Source organism: Sorex fumeus, unplaced genomic scaffold (genome assembly GCF_029834395.1).
Source record: "Sorex fumeus unplaced genomic scaffold, SorFum_2.1 ptg000051l, whole genome shotgun sequence".
NCBI lineage: Eukaryota > Metazoa > Chordata > Mammalia > Eulipotyphla > Soricidae > Sorex > Sorex fumeus.
The window spans coordinates 2,520,429-2,542,500 of NW_026606108.1; the positions used below are offsets into that span (position 1 = coordinate 2,520,429).

Sequence of the window (22,072 nt, forward strand, 5' to 3'; positions counted from 1 at the left end):
AGGAAAAGGCAATATTGTGTCCACTGGGCTCTTTAGGTGACCAGGAAAAACTCTGCCCCAAGGTTTTCTGACCTTGGCCAGTGAGGGGGCTCAAAGGGGGGGGGAGCACATGCTTTGCACATGGGACCCCTGGTACAGCGTAGTTTCCCTGCACACTCCCTGAGGGACCCCCAAGCCTCACTGGGTATGGCCAAAACAAGAAAAGAAAAAAAATTGTATATCTGTATTAAATTGGATATTATTTTGACGAACATCAAGAAGATTTTTTTTGTTGTTTTTTGGGTCACACCTGACAATGCACAGGGGTTACTCCTGGCAGTGCTCAGGGGACCATACGGGATGCTGGGAATCGAACCCGGGTCGGCTGTGTGCAAGGCAAACGCCCTACCTGCTGTGCTATCGCTCCAACCCCAATGTTTATTTTTTGGTTTGGGTCCCACACTGTGTTGATCAGAGCTCACTCCCAGCTCTGCAGGAATCATGCATGGTGGGGATGAGGAGACAGTGTGAGGATTAAACCAGCAAGGGTCATGTACAAGGCAAGCACTCTGCCCACTGCACCATCTCTGCGGCCCAGCATCTAGAGGTGGCCCAAAGTGATCGACTAGTGTGGAACAGTGGGTGGAAACACATACAGCATTTTTATTAAGAAGCTTTCTCCTGGCCCAGATCTGCTTACTGGTTCAGCTTATGTTTAAGAAACCCTTTGTACGCGCAAGGAACTGTCCTGTGCTGGGAATGCCCATCTGTAAACAAAAGGCAAAAATGTGCATGTACCTATGCAGCATGCATTCAGGTAAGGGAGTAAGAACACTACCAGGTGTGAAAATGTTCACCTTAAATATGGCCGAGGTTAACAGCAGGGGAGGGGGAAGGTCACCAGCAGCAGAAAGGGCTTCTTGAAAGGGCAGAATCGAGCAAAGTCTTGACTACAGCAAGGAAGTCGGCCAAAGGTTCATTTGCAGACGAGTTCCAAGAAGAAGCCACAGTCAGCACAGGGTCCGAACCAGGAGAATGTTTGAGGTGTGTGAGAGACAAATGAATGGGTATTGTGACTAGAATGGAGTGAGCCAAGGGCATCACAGCAGGACATGAGGTCCAGGCAGAGGGCGGTGAGCTGAACCAGGTCTCACTGGATCTAGCTGTCAGCGAAATACAGAACCATGATATGGTGTTGAGTTATGGTGCTGAGCAGAAGTCACGTTTCTTAGAGCATTAACAATCACGTTGGATGTTTTGTTGAGAACTCAGCCATGGAAGAAGTTGCATTGAAGGAACCAGGTAGGGTTTTGCCCTGGTGTGGAGTGCATGCAGGAGCTATGTCTGAACACTGTGGGAGCTGTCACTGAGGCGTGGTTGAACCTCTGTTTCTTTTCATTGTGGAGCCCACGTCAGTCAGCTGCATTGAGCAGACCATGAATGCTGGAAATTCTGATCTATGTCATTGCATGGGTGGAAGATCTCCAGTGAACTGGGAGGATCCAAGGTGGGGTCCTTTTGTGGGCAGCGGGTCAGCATGGATGTACTGGGCACATTCTAGTGTTTGGAGACTGACTATGACTGAAGATAAAATTGGGGAATTCTCTGCATCTGCAAGTCTACTTTGTAGCCTACAAAAGCCACAGTGCTCAGGGGTGGGGGAGGATTCCTCCAGAAGTGTGTGCAGCTGGAGTAGCAAAGGGACTCAAGTTTGGGGTAGCCAGTAGGTAGATGGTGGTGCCGAATGAGGTACCCTGTGGCACTTTTGCACTAAGATGGGCAGTGGAAATTAGAGGAAGCAGCATAGATTGGCCAGGTGGGCCACAGCATGAGGAGGAGAGCATGGGTCCAAACCAGCAAGGGGGCTGAGGTGTTACTGCCATTTAGCCTACCTTCAAGCTAGGAAGCTTGTGAGCCCCATTTTCATGGGGAAGAAGAAGGCATGAACCTTGCAAGTCAGAGACAAGGGAAATTTACTACATACAGCCGGGGCCAGCCACCTAATTTGTGAGACACAGTGCACAGTGAAAGGGCAGGATCCTTTGATTAAAGAGCAGGAAGAAAGGGTCATTCCTGGCTAAAGGTGCACAGTTGCGTATCTCTCTTGGCAGTGGATAGAGGCCATGAAACCTGGCTGTGGTGGTACTCCTTCCGAAGCCAAGCTGCTTTGTGCAACCTCATGCAGATTGCAGCGACCCACCCAGATATTTCTGCTCAAATAAATTAAGGGGGTGGGGGGGAATATCCAGCGAATTTTGTTCCCGTTATTCTGAGTAGAATATTATTAATATTGTGATTTGTCTAGCAGGAATAAGCTCAGAAGTTATGCCCAGAGGCCAGGAATAGACACACTCACAGCCTGAATGGGCCTGTCTAAAGATAGCACAGCTTCCTTGAAATTGAAAGTGCTTTCCACTGCGGCATCACTAATCCCCACGATTTGTCTTGGAAGAGAGGAAATCCTTTGTTGAAAGCTGACGTGGAGGCATATAGAAAATCAGACGACAGTTGGATTCTCGTGCTGTACATCGATAGGAGGGTTCTTGATTTCGAACAGAAATATAGGGTAGAGGGTGGAGAAATAGCTCCAAGGGCTGAGTGCGTGCAGGGAGCGTGCGTTTGCTTTCTGGCACCTCATGGTCCCCTGAGCCGCACGTTAAGAGAAAGTGGCGCAAGTTCCATTGGGTGCCACCACCAAACCAAAAAAAGTTTACCCTTGGTTTTAAACAACTGCTCTTCGTTTCCTTTGAACTTTTATTTATTTACTCATTTATTTTTGCTTTGTCTGCTTTCTCAAAGGGATTCCAAGAGAAGACATTTTAAATCCCACAGTAGAAACTCTGTAAAACAAGGAATTCAAGAGATAGCCACTACTGTTTAGGAAGCAGCATGTGGGGCCAGAGCGATATACAGTGAATAGAGCACACGGCCCAGGCAGGCTCCATCCCAAGTACCACGTAAGGTCCCCCAGGCCCTGCCAGGACTGATCCCTGAGAACGAACTAGAAGTAAGCCCTGAGCATTGCCATGTATGGTTCCCAAACCAAATTTTAAAAAGAAGGTAGGATTGGGGGGCCAGAGAGATAGTCTGAAGGTTAAGCCATGCACGTGACCCCAACCCCGATACACCATGGTTCCCTGAGTGCCACTAGGTGTGGCCTCAGTGGCCCTGGCACCCCAGGCCCCAGCATCTCCACACTCTGGGTCCTTGAGAAAACTACCCCAAGCATCACAGCTAAGGGCCCCTGGGCCCCTGAGAGCTGCTCAGCCCCCTGAAAACATCAGATGCTTATGTCTGTTTGAGGGGCTAGCGGGTGCACCTGGCTCTATGCTCGGGGGTTACCCCTGGGCATTCTTGGGGAGCCATGTGGTGCAGCAATCCAACCAGGCTCAGGCCTGTGCTCTCTTGGGGATCCTGTGTTGGATTCTGAACTCTATGACCAACCGCAGATTTTCTGCTGCAAAGTGGAAGCACTGGGCCCACTGGACCAATGACTCAGAGACTCGACCAGGGCTGTCTCTCTGCTCTTCCTGTCCAGCATTACTGAGGTCGCCACACACAAGTCTTGTGATGATAGTGACACACAGCCAGTTTCTGGGACACATCTGTAGGGTGGAATCCTTAGGAGTCACTGCATGACCTTTGAAGCCTGCCTGGCCAAGAGAGTGTCCAGAAACTCAGGGCCTAGATTGTACTGTGCACATGCTGGTCATGGACACATATGTTTGGGACATGCCACTGTCTTTAACAACACACTCTTAAAGGAAGGAGGCTCAGAAATGATTCCCCAGTTCTCCCGCATATTCCCACTCTATTCATTTGGTGCTTGTGGGCATCAGGACTCCCCAGAATCCGCTGTCACCCTGAATATTACTCTCTTCAAGCTAAGCCTATCTGAGGTTTGGCATTGGACTCAAGCTACTCTGAACCATGGACAGATGTTCCCTTGGGATGCAGTTGGTGGTGTCAACAGAAGGAGGGGCCAGGAATGCATCTCTAGTCCATCACCAACAGCACTGTCAGGGGTCGCGCTCTCAACCTTGTCTGTTGCCTAACCTTGCTGGGTGTCTAGATGCGAAAGGGGTTTGGGATGAAGGAACTGCAGAACCAAGAAGATGAACAGGAAGGGAAGTTTGGCGGAGTGGGCAGATACAATGCAGAAAGGAGAGGAGCAGAACGTCTCAGAGTGGAGAGAAATTTCAGGCAACACTGAGCTGTGGTTGCCTGGGAAGCGTCTGTATGGAGGCTTCAGAGGCAGCTGCTTGGCACATTCAGGGGCATCCTGAGGAAAAGACAAAAGCCCAGAAACCCAGAGGGAGAAGCGAAGACCCAGAGGTGAGAGCACGCATGAGAAAGGAGAGAGTCCCCCCTTCTGCTGGGAGCCCCAACTCAAAGCTAAGAAGCAAGTTGCCTTCCCTAAAACAATAGTTTTACTCAAGGCCCAAATTTATCGTTCAATGAGGCTATGGTAGAGGCACTAGGTGACAGTATTCTTCATAGAGAAAAATCAACTGGCTATAAACATAGGGGTTTCCCCACCTGGGGAGGAGGGAGGGGAGCCACAGTACCCCAGAAAGTGGAGCTCCCAGCAGGGTGCCTGGGCTTGCTGTGGTTTGCATCAGACCTGCAGCTCTCTTGCCAATTTGTCTTCCATTTTCATTTGTAATTGCAAAATATTGCCCAGCAGAAAAGAACAAATGAATGCTGTCCTGAAAAATCGAGTGACCTGACACTTGTCAGGGAAGCAGTGTCTGTCTGTTGCCTCCGGAGACTGTGTCGATGCTTGGAACTTGGGATTTGAGATGGGAAAAAGGGGAACTGGGCTCAAAGTAATGACGAGTATTTGGCAGTTAAGCCATAGGCGAGACTGTTTTCCCTGCAGCTTCCAGTAAGAATGCACAACTTCCTTTGCTGTTCGGTGCATACTGGTGGGGTGTAAGGGCCTGGGGGGGGGGGGCTGTGTCTAACTGCAAAAGGGCAAAAGGGATTGCTGCTTTGAGGGTGACTGACTCTGCTTTAGGAAGAGGAAGAAAAAGTAGAATTTTCCAAATGCCTATTATGACTCAATGTCTGTGTTAAGCATTGTTAGGCCAATTAATTACTGGAACGCTTTTTGTAAGATGTCCACTTGGGGGTTGCATTTTTATATAGGAGATTGCTGAAATGTAGAGCTATTACATAACTTTCTTAGGTGAGGTTCAAGAAAAGGGACCCAATCCAGGAACCCCTGGGTATCCAGCCCCTCCCTGCAAACCAGTCCTTGTGCCAGAGTTTATTTGGCCAGAGGCGGCTCTTAGATTTTCCTGGTTTTCCTTGGCTTAGGTTGAATGATTGATTTTTTTCTGCTACCTCTTTCTATTGCTCTTTGGCTATAACTCATGACAATCATTTTGCTTTTCAAACTTTCTTAGAATCCAAAGAAATTACCTTTGGTCACACATGACGTGAAAACTATTTTTCAAATGAATTTCCAACCACTGCTAGTTTTTCAGATGCTTTTAGACAATGGGGGAACTTGGAACTCTGTTTATTGGTCCAGTCCAGGATGCAAACATGGTCACCTATTCTTACTTTGAATATGTTTAGCATTTAGGTGGATGAATCCAAAGTAAAGGGGCTAAAGAGACAGGACAGGGTTAAGGTGCTTTCTTTGCCCTCACTGACACAAGTTCTGTCCCCAACACTGCATATGATCCCTTGTGCACTGAACCATAAGCAAGCTCTGAGGTCTGCCTGATATGGCCCCAAATCAGGAAAAAAATGGGTACACACTGTGACCGTTAGACAGACACAAATACTGCAAAGTCCAGAAAAAGCTTATGAGCTCCAGAATTTGTAGGTCCCCCATAAATAGACACTTCTTGGTTGTTGTTATATACAAACCAACCTTTCTCCACATACTCTCCATGCTCAGTTCTGAGGAGAGGTGGACAGGCAAGCTGCTTCAGTGGGGTGGGGATGGGGAGTGACTTGCCCACTGACGTGGCTGTGGGCACTGGCTTGACACTGGGGACTCAGTGATGCCAGGATCCAAAGTGCCTCTCATTTCTTTTGGTTGCATTTGTATACTGAGCCAAACTCTGAACTTCTTTTTTTAATTTAATTTTATTACTTTTCCCCATTTATTTATTTTTTAATTGAGTTACAGTGATATATACATTTACAAAGTTGTTCATGATTAGATTTCAGTCAACACCCATTCCTTCACTGGTGTACATTTCCCACTACCAATGGTCCCATTTTTCTTCCTGTCCCCCCACCCTTTCCCACCATCTGCCATTATGGCAGGCACTTCTCTCCCTCCCTCCCTCTCTCTCTCTCTCTCTCTCTCAAACTCTGGAGTTCTTAAAGGTTTATATGATGTCTTCATTAGCTCTGGATCTCTGGCATTCTTTTTTCAGGGTGGGGGGCTTACCCCAAGCAGGGATCAGGGATTGCAGGAAGACTCCTGGAAGTTCTTGTCATCTGGGTGGGTCGGTCAGGAGAGGACTTAGGGATGTGGCACCATGAGGGTCTGGCAGTGCTCTGGAGCCTCCAGGTCACACCTGCCAGAATCTGCCCAGAGTCAGTCACACGCAAGGCATGCACCCTAAGCCCTGCATTATCTCTCTAGCTCCCCACTGCTTGGTGCTTGACTTCCGCAGAGTGCTCAAGGATTGTTTGAAGCAAGAAGCTCTGCTGTGGAGAGAAAACACGTGTGCAGGGGGCCAGACACCATATTATTGCAACCAAAGAAGACCGAGGCCCCAGTGAAGTCAGTTGTGTGGGGAGACGGACATGATGTTGGAGCATCATTTTGAAGCTCCTCAAAGGAGTGAATAAAAAATTCCTAAATAAATCTTGTTCACAGAAGTTCCGAGATTCCTCCCCCCCCCCCCACCCCTCCGCCCGGCCGACTAATCTTAGCTGCAGTAGTACCTGCACAGGCACCCATCACTCCCCAGGCCTTATGTAAGTGCTCTAAACACTGACCTGCCTGCACTGACTTGAGAACCACTTACCTATGAGGCTTTGTGTCATAAACTTGCTGAACCAGATGCAAATGCAGGTGTCCCGTGGCTTTCGCAGCTGCAGTGAGATATTTAAATTCGGTCTGGAGATTGCATTTCTTTCTCAGGGTTCGTCATTTTCTTCCCCCTTCATTTCCTGTGCTGAGGAATCTAGTCAATTACTTAATTGCAGAATAATGAGCAATATTTCCACTTTCAAATATGCATTCTTGTCATTTTAATGGGATAAACGCCGAGAGATTTCCACCAGCAGGAAGAAACTTGGTTGTTTGTCTCTCACGACGATTTGTTTGAGCTGCTAGAATTGTACACCTAAGGATGAGCTGAGGGCTTGGAGTTTAGGCGGTATTGCCGCTGTTGGTATGTTCTCAGGAGATTCTGAAAGGAGTTGTGGGTAAATGCTTGTCTGAAGAATAGCTCCCATGCAAGAGTCCTTGCTCCTTGCCCAGAGTCATCAGGATCTGTTCTAGAGTAGAGTATTTCCCAGAGTTGGTGATCCCACTTCCTGGGGCTTTGAGAATGATCCACCATGGTGGTAGTACTTTCTGGTGCAGTTGGGGAATGGTGAGTGGGTTTTGTTTGGGGGCTACTTCTAATTATTCTCAGGGCTTACTCCTGGCTCTGTGCTCAGAGATCACTCTAGGATGGGCTCAGGGGCCTTTATGGGTGTGACAGATTTTACTGTGTTTGGTCACATGCAAGGCAAGTACTATCTCCCAGACCCCTGTTTTGTTTTCTTAAAAAAGGGAGTAGCTCAAATAAACTTGGGGTCTGTGAATGCTGCCAGTTCCAAGGGAGGAACCCACTAGCACCCTTTCAACTATCTCCCCCCCCCCCCACACACACACATTGCCCTCACCACAGGGCACCAGCCTCTTACCCAGAAACTGTGGCTTCTGACCTTTGGGTGAAAAAGAGTTAAACCCTAATACCTCGGGGCCCGGGGTTGTAGCACAGGGGCCAGCGTCTTCCTGTCACTCTCAAGGCCTGCAGCATGATCCTGGTGCCACCCACAGGCCTGGGTACTCCCCACCCCCTTGGTGCTGGTATCTGTGGTATCTGGGATCCTGGGCGTTGCACCAATGGTGGTTTCAGTGAAGGGAAGAGAAGGGGGAAAGGACAAAGAGAAATAAATTCTGGGACTGTCCTTGTTGCTTTTTTGAAGAGAAAATGTCTCACAGTTTCTTATGGGAACTGCATGCTTTTCCCGCCTGAGGCGTGGAGGGACCCGTCTCTAGAAGGCTGGGCATTTTGTGCCCACTGATGTGGTGAGTGTGCAGAGAGGAATGGTCCTGCCTTCATTATGTTACCCAAGGGCTGACTCTCCATAAAGGAAGCCCCGAAGAATGAGTGAATGTTGAACCAAGTGGTTTTGTTCCTGAGATTCTTTCTGAAGACTTTCTCAATTTTGAATGTGCTTCTTCCATACTTCTTCATGCAGACGCTAGGTTCAGCAGGAACCTTTCCCAAGAAGACTGTAGGAGAGACGAACTAAGACATTTTTTCTCATTTAACAGTGATTTTGATGAACTGCCATACTGTCATCAGATTACTTGCCTTTCTTTCTTTCTTTCTTTCTTTCTTTCTTTCTTTCTTTCTTTCTTTCATTCTATCTATCTTTTTCTTTCTCTTTCTTTCTTTCTTTCTTTCTTTCTTTCTTTCTTTCTTTCTTGTCTTTTTGATTCACCCCATTGATACTCAGGGCTTACTCCTGGCTCTGCACTCAGGAATTACTTCTGTTGGTGATCGGGGGACCATATGGGATGCTGGGGATTGAACCCAGTTGGCCACGTGCAAGGCAAACACCCTCCCCACTGTCCTATCACATTGGCCCAAGTCACTTGCATTTCTATGCCAGCCCCACAGAGGTCCATCTCTCAGCAGCCTGGAGGCTTCTGGGTATCCTTTCTCAGTGCCTATGTCCTCTGCACTGAACCCCGTGTTCTTGAGTTCCGTGTGCACCAGAGCCCATAATGAAGGAACCAGAAAGTCTTGGTGTGACACTTCATCTCATGCTCATGAGTCTGGGAGAGCAGAGTCTGGGGAGGGTCCAGCAAATCGTGTCCCCTCTATACCCACTGCCCACAACTCAAGCCATCTGTGCCCACTGAGCACCAACAGGATAAGCCAGGAGTCCCAGACACCTTCACCCTGCCTTGTAGCCCTGCCTTGCTCATTCTGTGACCAGGTGGGTGAGCATGGGGGGAGACACTGGGGGATATTCAAGGCACTTGATTAGCCCCAAGTGCTTGGTACCCTCCCAGTGCAGGTTTGGTTGGAGTAGCACCAGACCCGAAGCCAGTTGTTGTCCTGCATGGAGGACAGGTGAGCCTCCTATGATGCCATGGTTCGATGTCCTGCAGGGATGTTCTGGATTCTAGACTCTTCCGTGGAGGTGGGGTTCTGCCATATCCTCAGGGCCCTTCACCCACAGTGCTGAGACTCAGGGATCTCTGCACACAGGCACCCACTGTTCATGGATGGTAGGGGGAACTCTGGTCTCCTGTCCACGAGCCCCATCACTGTAGCTGCTGACGGCATGAGGCAGCTTCCAGGTAGGGCTTGTGCCACTAAGCTCCTTCTGGGGCCGGGGCAGCGGCCTACACCCCAGAGTTGGGCGGGGGAGACCTGTGGTGGCCAGGGCCTGCTCCTCCCTGACTTTCCTTCTCCCTGGGACCCCAGTTCTCCTGGGACCCTACATCCCCCGGGGACCCCAGTTATCCCCAATACCCATTCTCCTTCCTCTCTGCTCCTCTCCACACCTTCATTCCACCCCACTGGCCACTTCTCCATTAAAGTCTTGGTGAGACAGCACAGCGGCAATTGGCCAAGCTGCTGATGGCACCCCTGTACTCTGCCTCTGCTCCCCACTGTGCCCTGAGGTCAGCGGCTCTGGGCAGTGCAGCTCCACCAGCTGAGCCAGGGAAGGTTTAGGTCAGCAGGGGCTAGGGGTGACTGTCACTTTTTCATCTCCTCCAGTCTGGACATGGAAAGAAGGACCCCAAGGATGCCACTTGTGAAGGTGCTGCGGGTGCCGCAGCTTTGGGGCCCAGCTCCTCCCATACCTGACACCTGTCACCCCTGCCCACTCACATCCACCAGACCAGCATGGGGTGGGAGGAGGCCGCCGGCTTGGACGGCAGTGCCTGGGGGGCAGACTCACTGAGATGCTTCACCTTTGTCTGAGTCCAGGGGCCACCGGGCAGCTGTGGACTCCAGCTGAGAGGTGGGCAGGGAAGCCCCTGAGTTTACAGAATGGGTCACCCCAAGCACCTCATCATATGAAAAGCTCTTTTGGGTTGTCTCTACCAGTAAAACCGCACTGGTGTCACTCCTGTGCTCCCTCGCTCTCAGGTCTCTAGCTAACCTGGACAAAGCCTTGGTGACCACTGCCGGCTGAGCTGTTCCCACTGGTGTGTGTGTGTGTGTGTGTGTGTGTGAGAGAGAGAGAGAGAGAGAGAGAGAGAGAGAGAGAGAGTTTGTGTATGTGTGCATGCATGTGTGTGTCAGAGTGAGAGTTTCTGTGTGAGAGTGTGTGTGAGAGAGAGATTTTCTGTGTGTGTGTGTGAAAGAGAGTAAGAGTTTATGTGTGCATGTGTGTATGAGAGAGAGAGGGAGAGAGAGAGTGTGTCCGTGTGTGTGAGTGTGTGTGAGAGTGAGAGTGTATATGTGTGCATGCATGTTTGTGAGAGAGTTTCTATGTGTGTGAGTGTGTGTGAGAGAGATTTCCTGTGTGTGTATGAGAGAGTAAGTGTGTGTGTGTATGCGTGTGTATATGAGAGAGAAAGGGAGAGAGTGTGTGTGTCCATGTGTGAGTGTGTGTGAGTGAGAGTTTCTGTGTGTGTGAGTGGTGTGAGAGTGTGTGTGTGAGAGAGAGATTTTCTGTGTGTGTGTGTGTGTGTATGAGAGAGAGTAAGAGTGTGTGTGCATGTGTATGAGAGAGAGGGGGAGAGAGAGAGTGTGTGCCCGTATGTGTGTGTGAGTGTGAGAGTGAGAGTGTGTATGTGTGCATGCATGTGTGTGTGAAAGTGAGTGTCTGTGTGAGAGTGTGTGTGAGAGGGAGATTTTCTGTGTGTGTATGAGAGAGTGTAAGAGTGTGTGTGTGAGAGAGAGTGAGAGTCTGTGTGTATGAGTGTGTGCATATGAGAGAGAGAGTGAGAGTGTCTGTGTGTGTGTGAGTTTGTGTGAGTGTATTTCTGTGTGCAGTATGTGAGTGTATGTGTATGAGTATGTGTATGAGTGTGTGTGAGCATATGAGTGTGTGAGTTTGTGTTTGTGAGTGTGTGTGTGGTGGGGGGAGGGTCTGCCATCCCACCAGGCAGAGCCGTGCCCACAGCCTCCTGGAAAAATTTGTTGCTTCTCCTCTGCCCTCCCCACTTCAGAAAGCCCCTGGGCCCTTCTACTTCTCTTTGTGTTCGTGACAGACCTTGGCTGCTTCTTTCCTGTTGCTTTGGCCTGCATGTTCAGCATGAGTTTATGACCTCCTGGCCACCTTGGAGCTCCTGGAGGTAGTTTCTTGCCAAGTGCTCTGACCTCACAGAGCCCCCCCAGTGAAGAAATGAGCCTTGAGGTGCCAGCACCATAGGACAGCAGAGAAGGCACTGGCCTTCCCTGCAGCTGACCTGGGCTTGATCCCCAGTACCACATAGGCCCCCTACAGCACTGCCTGGTGCCATCCCTGAGCACAGCGAGGTGCGGCCCATAAACCACTGTCACTGTCCTCCCATTGTTCATCGATTTTGCTCGAGTGGGCCCAGTAACGTCTCCATTGTGACACTTGTTACTGTGTTTGGCATATCAAATACGTCACGGGTAGCTTGCCAGGCTTTGCCGTGTGGGCAAGATACTCTCAGTAGCTTGCTGGGCTCTCCGAGAGGGGTGGAGGAATCGAATCTGGGTCAGCTGCGTGCAAGGCAAACTCCCTACCCACTGTGCTATCGCTCCAGCCCATAAACCAAAAGTATAAAAATGAAAAAGTCAAAAATAGTTAACTAAATAAATAGGAACCATGCGCTGCCTGACTTGTCTGTCTCGTTTCTTTGCCTCGCGCTGCTCTGCTTATATACGAATAAGTGCGTAGATGTAGGCAGTATCATCTAGATGTGAATAAATGTTTGATAAAATGGGAATATAAAATTTTAAATAGCTTGATATAAATATTCTAAATGTCACATCGACTTTAAAATGAACACAGAGAGAGAGAGAGAGAGTGTGTGTGTGTGTGTGTGTGTGTGTGTGTGTGTATGGGGGGGAGGGGGGAGGTCATCTACTTAAACATGGGCTTCTTTGGTTGCTGAGCTCATGGGTGCCCAGGCCTCTACCCATTCCTGGTTTTCCCATGAGGTCCATTTCTTTCCATTTCTTTAATCACGGGATGAAATTCTGGCTGTTAGTGTTAAAATGGGCGTGGTGAGCTGGAGGGGATCCAGCATCTCAGGTGTAAGCTGTTCCCCCAGATTTTCATGGAGGACCCCGGGGAGACTAACATTTTCCATGACAGAAAGTTTGTCGGTTGGCTTGTCTGTCATGGGTGGTTCGCATACCTGGTGGCAGGTAAGGATGCACTGAAATTCCACTTGCTTTTACGATGACTTTTAGTTTTCTTCCACCTTCCTCTGTTTTTTCAGGGGACTCCAGAGCATTTCTCAGGGGAACCATGCAGTGCCAAGGGTCGAAGCAGACTCAGTTACATGCAGGCTTGCTCCTGAATTCCCATGATCTCTCCAGCACTTGGAGGCTATTAGCCCCTAAAAGCCAATGTGTCTGGTCTGGGTTCTTACCTAAGCAGAACCCAGAAGGTGTCATCTGCGCAGCAAACTAGGTGTTTGCATTTACAAACCAGCAGCACCCGCTTGACGCCCTGTGGGAGCATGATATTCCTTTCTCTGATTCTGACCAAGAAGCATTTCTGGGACTGAGCATGAACTAATTCTCTCTTCCTTCTCCCTGCAGGATTACACCTTGACCATGTATTTCCAACAGTACTGGAGAGATAAGAGGCTAGCCTATTCTGGCATCCCTCTCAACCTCACGCTCGACAATCGTGTGGCTGACCAGCTCTGGGTGCCCGACACCTATTTCTTAAATGACAAGAAGTCATTCGTGCATGGAGTGACGGTGAAAAACCGCATGATCCGCCTTCATCCAGATGGGACCGTGTTATATGGACTCAGGTCTGTGTCTGTTTGGGTCTGGTTTGACCGGGTGCATGCTTTGGGGCTTTGGGGTGCATTGGGGTGCATTTCCCAACTGAGATGATTATCATCAGGGAGGCTGTGTCTGCCAGTTAACTAAGAGATATCCCAAGAACCACTCAGTTCTGCAGGGGTGGGGGGAGATTCTCCTGGATGTAAGATTTGGGGTATTGTGTTTCCTATGAATCGTCACCTGCGCAGGGGAACACAGCCCCCCTCAGACTGATTTTATGGAATTGGGCTGCCAAATCTCAGCATGCTAATTTCTCCAGGATGGACTCCCAGAGCTGCGCATGGTGCCTGTGATGCTGATGCAGGTTCTGGTCTCCATGGAGCTTTACACGTGAATATTTACAATATTCCTTTGGCTGAGGAGATGCCAGGCCTCTGGGGGAGCATTGTCCCTCACCAGATCTCCTCAGGAAATCACTCATTTCAGAAAATATGGCTGTTCTCTGCACCTTTCAAGGTGGCCTGGTTACCTTGGGGAGCCCATTGGCTTTCCAGAAGGCTCCGGGGCTGCGGGGGTGAGGGAAATCCTTATCAGTATGACCCTCCCCCAAATGGTACCATGGGAAATCTTTTTCTCATACTGCTTTCTGTTTTACTTGAGAATAATTTTGTATGTGTTGGGTGTGTCTTCTTGCTGACTTTCAAAGTGTCTTCTGTGCTTGGCTCACAAATTCATGGCCAGAGAAAAGATTGATCTCGAAAAGGGAGGGTGCTCACAGTCTCCAGCTTCAGCCCCCGCCTCTAGATCGCTGTGCCTTTTAGTGCTTCAACACAAAGAAGGGAATGTTTGACACGTAAAAAATACAGAGCATTTTCTCAAAATAGCAGTAGAGAGGAAGAATGTTGGAATTTTAGCAAAAATGAGACCCTTTTGTTTGTGACAGGGAAGCAGGAAAAGTGAGCAGAGCCTGGTGTTTTGGTAAATGGGAGTTGACTGGTCTACCCTCAGCATGGTTTTGGGAATTAATATTTCTGCCTGGAAACAAAAGAGGTGGTTGAAAACTTCTGGAGACTCTAGATTAGTAGAAAATATTATCTAGAAGTCCTGGAGCATAAAATAAGCCACTGTGTCCTTTATTTGAAGATAATGAAACTGGGCTGGAGCAATAGTTCAGTGGATAGGGTGCTTGCCTTGTACTGGCCAACCAAAATTCCATCACCAACACCATATATGGTCCCCTGAGCACCACCAGGAATGATTTCTGAGTGCAGAGCCAGGAGGAATCCCTGAGCACTTCCAGGTGTGGTCCCAACACCTAAAATAATAAAATAAGGTATCCAAGAAATATAGAAATATGTGTGCATGCATGCGTGCGTGTGTGTGTGTGTGTGTGTGTGTGTGTGTGTGTGTGTGTGTATACTTGTGCCTGTGCATGTCTATGCAATTGGTAGAGAACAGAAAGGAGTAAGCCTCCATAAAAATCAAGCAAAGCCTTGTCTTAAACTAAACTGCTATTTCAGTTCTCTCTTTCTCTTTTCTTTTCTTGGCATTCTTTTCTTTCTTAGCAGAGGTAGGGTTTGTAAGTGTCTCTCTTAGACGTTCCGGCTCTGTGAGGCTGATGCCTTAGTTTGCCCTGGTTGCTGTCGCAAAGTCTTACCAACTTGGGGGTTTCTCAACAACAACGTTTATTTCTACAGATCAGGGGTGTGGACATGCATGACCAGGGGTCAGTGGCTTCACTCTGTTGTCTGTCTGCTCTTCACGTGAAATACCGCGGGGCTCTGAGGGAACCACTGCTCCCACTCCTGAGAATCCCTCCCTCCCTCCTTCCCTCACTCCCTCCCTCCCTCCCTCCTTCTGTTACCATCAACTATTGAGGCATTGGCTTAAAAAATGAACTGGGGGAGGGAGGGAGCGCTGCACAGCATTTCAGATCACAGCAGACAGAGTGTTCTAGAGTGAATGAAAGAGCTGTAATCAACCCCAACCCCCATATCAAAATGTTAGATTTAACAACATAAAGCAGGTAAAACAGAAAGAAGAAAGAATGAAAACTCATCTCTTCAGCAAATTCTGCTTGTGGATGTATATCTCAGGGTTCAATAATATAACAATAAGTTATGGCAGAACTTTCATAGTAAACTGTACCATTACTGAGAGATCGCTCTTGTCAGATTTACATTTCTTATGCATCTCAAACAACTCTTCAGACAGTCAGTGGATGCCTGAATGAGATGCTATTTTTATTCAAGTGTGTTCTCAATATACTCCTTGAATCTATATTTAGAACCTCCTATTTCTGATCCAATTCTTCATTTCTCTGTGAACCTGGACAAACTGTCACAGAGAAAATCTTCACCAACAGACCAGCGCCTTCTGCAAGCCCCTAGCAGCACTGCCCGGCCATCTGGCTTGCTTTGGAAATTGGCTCATCTTGAAATGTCTGCCTGGAGATTTAAAAACCACACATAGCTATGGAGATTAATTCAAACTGCAATTGGAAGTAATTTGTATTTCTGGACGAAAAGAAGACTAGTGTTTCAAAATGCCGCTAATTTCATTGACTTCATGCAGTCACATAGCAAATGTACGTTGCAAACTGTGGGACTACTTATACAGAGCTCCCGTGATACACACACACACACACACACACACACACACACACACACACACACATACAAGCTCATTAAAACTCTCTATCCTCTGATAAAAATCCAGGGGGACTCCACATCAGGGCTTCCTTTCCATCCTTCTCGTAGCCTCGAGCTCCCTTCAGTTGGTAACAGGGACCAGTGTGCGTACACCCAGTGCTAGATTGACACCTTTGGTAAACAGGTTTCATGTGTGAGTTTGAAGGGTGCCTTGTGAAGTGGAGGACGTGAGTGGGTTAAATGCCCCCTTGGTGGGCGTGCGGAAGTTGGGGTGCCCACTGCCTTCTTGTGTGTGGAATCCACCCCAACAGAGATTGCTCTCCTAACTAGTGCTCTGAGCTGTTAGTTGGTTGGGCTGTATCTCCAAGACCTGGTGATGGGATTTTTCTCCCCTCCCATCTTCCCAGTCCCCGGCAGCTCATACAGCCTTAACCCACACTGGAACAGTCCGGCCACCGCGGAGCTTTGCTGGGCTCCTCATTCTGCCCGGAGCCAGTCTCCAAACACGATCAATGAGAGCTTTTACTTGACCAAGGGTAGCTGAGGATCTTTGGCTGGGGATGAGCTGTCCGTGACGTCGATTTGTACGTCATCTGTTCTTATTCTGGGAAGTCATCAATCTGAACCTCTGATGGCTCGACCAGAGGAGTTGATGGTGCACACAGAGGCTGGAGATGGATCGCCTTCTTGAGCCATCAAAGGTCATTGTAAAGCATGAGCTGTTTTTATTTTTAGGACACTTACAGCCCCTTGAACTGGAAACTTGTGCCAGCCCTGGCTTGAACACCTCCAGTTTGAGCCCAGGTGAATAAGACCATGAATGAAGCCACTTAGATTGACCTCGAGGTAGGAACAGGGTGCACACACCCTCTCTAGCAGGGCCTGGCATTAGATGATTTCACTCATACAGCCTCTAGAGAAATGAAATGATCCCAGTGAAACCCAGACACACCTGTGAACTGTGACACTGGTTAGTGGCTGCAAGAGGGACCCTGATGGACCTCTGACCAGAGGTGGTTTTTTAGTGATGTACACTTGCAATGTAGATAAATGTTATAATGCAACAGACCTTGAACTTTCAATTTTAACTAAGTTAGAGGAAGAGCTGGATGAGAGGGCTAGAGTGCATGCTTTATACAAGAGAGCCCTGGGTTCAACACCTGGTCCCCCAAAGCCATAGAGGGAACAGCCCCGAACACCTCTGGGAGTCACCAGTAGCAGCCACGACAGTAACCACAGTCAACAGTGGGGATCAGAGAGAAACACTTGAGCTCTAGTCAAATGTTCTGTGGGCAGCCAGTCCTCTGAGGCTCTCAGGAGAATTTGGATCCGTGAAAGACTTGCAGATCTAGGTGCAGTTCCCACACAACTTCCCTGTTTTCATGGAAGCTGCCTGCATTTGTCTACATCTGTGAGAGGTGGTGTCAAACCCCCATTCTGACTGTCCTTCTCCGCAGCCAACTGATCACCTGCTGGCATCAAATCTCTCCCTACACACATACACACACGCGCGTGCGGAGGATACTTGATAGTGTAGTCTTTACCACATATCCCTGTTGACTATTATTTCCTCTGGCCTGGGATTTCTGGACAGTGGTGTTCAGGATAATTTTCACTCAGGCTGTCACACCAGACTCCCACTTGCCCAGCCATTCAATATTTTTTTAATCATTGAACTTTTCCCCTCTAACTTAATGTATTGGTTCACAAAATCATGCTTGATTTAGTTCACAATTTACCTGAGAGTCTGGGGTGGAGACCTTGTCCGCAGAATAATATAGCTATGTCCTCTCTGAGAAACATTGCAGACAGTGCTGGGGCAAATTCTGTCAAGTTCCCATGCTCAGACTCAGACAAAGGTAGAATGCAGTATGTGCCAGTAAGACTAAACCTTCTTTCTCTTTTGGTGGGCTCGCGCAGCAGTGCTCAGGGCTTACTCCTTGATCTGTGCTCAGGGATCATTCTTGGCTGTGCTTTGTGCAGCATATATGGTACAGGGGATTGAACCCAGGTTGGCTGCCTGCAAGCAAGTGCCTAACTTGCTGTACTTATTGCTGTGGTCCCTGAAACCTTGTTTCAAGACATTCTAATTAGTCTGCTTATTGGTGTAGCTGGCATCTTTTTTCCAAAGGGCACCTTATCCAGTGGTTTCAGTCAAGCATGTTTTGCGCCCAGATAAAGCTTTACACTCTCAGAGGAAATAAAGCCCACACAATATGAATTCATGTGGGCTTAACTCCCAATCCTCCTTTGAACAACTCTCTCCAATTGATCTTCACATATAGGTAAAAAGAGCACATATTGATAAGCGGCTTTCCAAAAGGGATCATGTCCTTTTATAAATCCACACACCTGTGTTCACTTTAGGCTGCATCTTCATGGAGGCTGCAGTAGATAATCTATTCACATCATCCCTCAAGGCTTTGGGAATCAATTGTTATTTAAATCCCAGCTCTTCAGAGTCTCTGTCCTCAGAGTGTTTATTTTTCCACTACTCAGCAGGGCCCTTTAACACATGAAGACTTTGCTTCAAATGTAAACATGACCTCTCTAACTTGCTGATACAGAAACATCTTTATGTTTGTATTGACAAGAAGGTGAGCTGACCTGCTCACTCTCCTCCTTTGTATCCTTCCTTACCTGAGCTCGGGGCCTGGCCAGTTCAAGACTTGACTCTTCTTGACCATCTCCTCCCTTTTGCCAACTTTTTCTACCCCGTTCCTCTCCAATTCCTTGCTTCCAGGAAGCGCAGCTTCCTTCTGCTTGCTCTTCAGAAAGAGCAACTTTGCGTCTGTTCTCTGGCTGTGGTGAATACTCTTAACTTGGGTGTAATACTTCCTCTCTAGATGCTCATGTTTCAGATCGTCCTATGTTCATGCTCAGGGATTCTGGAGGGGGGATTCACCTGTCACTTTTCCAAGGAGAGTCCATCTCTCACCTCCTATTCCTATTCCTCACCTTGTTTGCTTTCCACCATCACATTCAGCCAGACAATCAAGCCATTTTTTTGTATTTCTTATTTGTTGATTGTGTACTCCCAGAGATGATGGTGGAGCAGCCATGTGGTCACATAAACCCTGAGAAAAGAAAGGTGTCAATCATGTATCTTGCTCCATGTAAGTAATGCATTTCATTTAAATTGGGATTTTTACATTACACTTCTATTTTCACCTTGCCATTTAGATAATCAATCCATCAGGATTATTACTGGTGTGAATGGGGAACTCGTTATCTAGTTTATTCTCTTCAGCTGGTCTGGTTTACTCTTCTATATGACTTTAGACTTATATGACAGATTCATAAAAATATTGTCAGGTGTTAGTGGAGATGCTGGAATTCTGCCTGTGAAATGCTGCTTGGAGCAGAACACCCTCTACAATCTTTCCTCAGGACCATGGCAGACTTGCATTTGTGTCTTATGCTACAATTTGGGCTCCATCGTTTTCTTTGTCAAAATTTACTCATTGAGGGGCTGGAGCCATAGCACAGCAGGTAGGGCATTTGCCTTGCATGTGGCCGACCCAGGTTCGATTCTCAGCATCCTGTATGGTCCCCCAAGCACTGCCAGAAGTAATTCCTGAGTGCAGAGCCAGAAGTAACCCCTGAGCATTGCTGGGTGTGACCCTAAAAAACAAAACAAAAATATTTGTTCATTGCTTCCTGATACTGACTTTAAAGGATAGGGCTGTCTTATTGGAAATGAAATCATGTTTATGTTGCCTTTCTGCCATTGCTCATATGTAGGAAAATCATTGGTCTGTTTGGTCATCATTATCTTCACACCGTCTGTCCAATATCGAATCCAGCCAGGCTAAACTATTTCTCATCATCTAGTTAATAATCTTGAGGGCTTTAGTCTCACATTCCTCTTCTTATAATGATGATTTTGACCTTCATTTTCATTAATTTTATTCTTATTTATGTTTCCTCTTTTATGGCATTGATTTTAACTTCCAGAAAATGAAAAATGAGTGGGAAAACACTGCACAGTGTTGCTTGGTGCATCTTGAGATCAGCAAGCTTCTCGTGGCCCACTGTGAATGATGATTTGCACTTTTAGTTTAATGTGGCTATGACTCATCCTTTCACTTCCATTCTATATATGCGTATACATTTTTGACTGTCAATTTCTGGTACCTCTGTCATAGTTGCATAACCCAGATACCAATTTGTGAGTTTACATTCAGCAGCTAATTTTGAGATCAAATGCCTGACAATGGTCTGCTTTGTTCCATATCAAGCACGGGACTGTGTTTTATTAACTCAGTCTTTCTTTGCATGACCATTTTCTCATTTAACCTGTGACTGTAATATCTTATCTGGTTAAGGAATTTTTAGACATCCAGTTGATTGTTAATAAACATGATTTGATCTGGTCATAAAGGTGAAATCAGTTTTAGCTTGGCTTCACCCCCACCACCTTATCAACACTGCCCAGGTGGTATGACATTTCTTTGCTTTGGATAAAAATTGAGACAGAGCCTATGTTTTTCCGCCAGTGTCTTAGGAATAGTCTTTTGCCATCTTTGCATCACACAGGAATTCTCAGCTCGGCATTTAACACTGAGTTCGTATTTAGCATTGATATTTCCCCTTCCACCAGGGTGCCGTGTCTGGGGGCTGGAATCTTCTGCTGGCAAAGAGAGATCAATTGACTTCCTGGCTTCTCTGCCTTCCTGTCTTCTTTTCTGTCTCATTCCCAGCCTAGCTTGATAGCTCCCTCTGACTCCTCCAGTGCTCAAGGATTATTTTGGAGTTGTTTGTTTATTTATTTATTTTAATTACTTACACCAAGACTGGAGGAATAGAAGTGGGATTAAGGCATTTTCTTGCATGAGCTGACTAGGATTGGATCCCTGGCACCACAAAGGCCCTAGCAGGTGTGATCAGAGTTCTAGCAGGTGTGATCCCTGAGCACATAGCAAAGAGTAAGTAAATCCTGAGCACTGCACCCACAAGTACTTGCAGGGGTACTGTTGTCCTTTGGCTTCCTACTCTCTGGGCCTGCAGCAAAAATCTATTCTTCAAGCTTCCCCCCCACCCACCCACCCTGTGCCCCCCATCCCTTCCCTTGGCCCTCTCTCAGGCTACAGCTCCCCCAGAGAGCTTGGGAGAGAGGAAGTGGACCTATTTTCTATTACAAGCAGTCCCTTTGAAGTCAGTGGGCCCCCATGGGTGGCTTATGTGAGGGGGGGAGGAGAGAAAGTGTCACTTTCTCCCAATCCACCTCTCCCACCCCAGGACCGGGTGAGGTTAGGACTGATAAAGTCTTTGATGAACCCCTGCACAGCATAGGCCAGAGCCCCACCAGTCCTACCAGATGGCTGTCAAGTCACTCTACTTCATCTTCTCAGAAGGAGAGTTGATGCCCACCAGCCCATCTCTCGGGAAGACTCAGGCTGGAGTGAGGAATTGCTTTTTTCAGGAAAGGAAAGTCAGTCCCAGGCCTTAACCAGGGTTTCCAGATCCTGGTCTCTCTCACAGAAAGGAATTTCAGGAGTAGACAAGCAGTGAAGAAAAAATTTATTTTGTTTGGAGGCTTAAGGAAGGGGAAGGAGGGAGAACAGAGAGAAAGAGAAAGGAGTGTACTCAAGAGAGAACATGGGCTTCTCCAAAAGTGGAGAGAGCCCCTACACACACCCCAGCATTGGATATAAAAGCACGCATCTCATGTAGGGAGATGCGGGCCACACATGTGCTTAGATACCACATGTGCTCGGCCATGTGGGCACAAGCAGCACATGGGCTCTGGTAGCATATATGGGCCCTTCCTTTGTTCAAGGTGGGTGGCCTTTATAAGGTTTCTCCAACCTGCCCCCATATGGGGCTTCTATCTAGGTCAAAGTCCATTGCTAGGGTGGTTGCAAGGGTGTAGAGTGGGGAGTAGTCAATAGTCCTCTTTGAAATTCCTTTCCTGACCTTTGTTCCTGCTAGAGCTTCTCTGGAAGGTGGGTCCAGCCTTCTCAGGGTCTGTTACTGGCGCCAGTAAGGTCTTATCAGACCTTATTTCTGTGCTTACAGGTGCGCTTTCTGCAGCCTCAGGGCTATTAGTCTTATTATTTCCCGTAATTTCATTGCCTTGGAGGCCCTTCTCTGTCTAACTGCCTCTTCACCTTGGAACTCCAAGAATCCTTGTTCCTGGCCCTCTTCCATCACTCTATCCCTCCACGTCTCCATCATGAGGGAACTAAAACCTTTGCAAAGTCTCCACTTTTGCAGTGTGATGCCATGCAGCAACCTGACTTCCAGCTCTAAACCTGCAGCTTGTTTCATCTTCCTGGTCCT

General features: G+C 47.9%; 1 protein-coding gene across 1 annotated transcript in view; it reads left to right on the top strand.

The window, feature by feature from the left end:
- Nucleotides 1–22,072, top strand: part of GABRB3 (gamma-aminobutyric acid type A receptor subunit beta3) — a 180,690-nt gene that overhangs the window by 117,644 nt on the left and 40,974 nt on the right. The window contains exon 4 of the mRNA XM_056124247.1: nt 12,942–13,162. Within this exon, the coding sequence (XP_055980222.1) occupies nt 12,942–13,162 (221 nt within the window). The remainder of the gene's footprint in view (nt 1–12,941; nt 13,163–22,072) is intronic.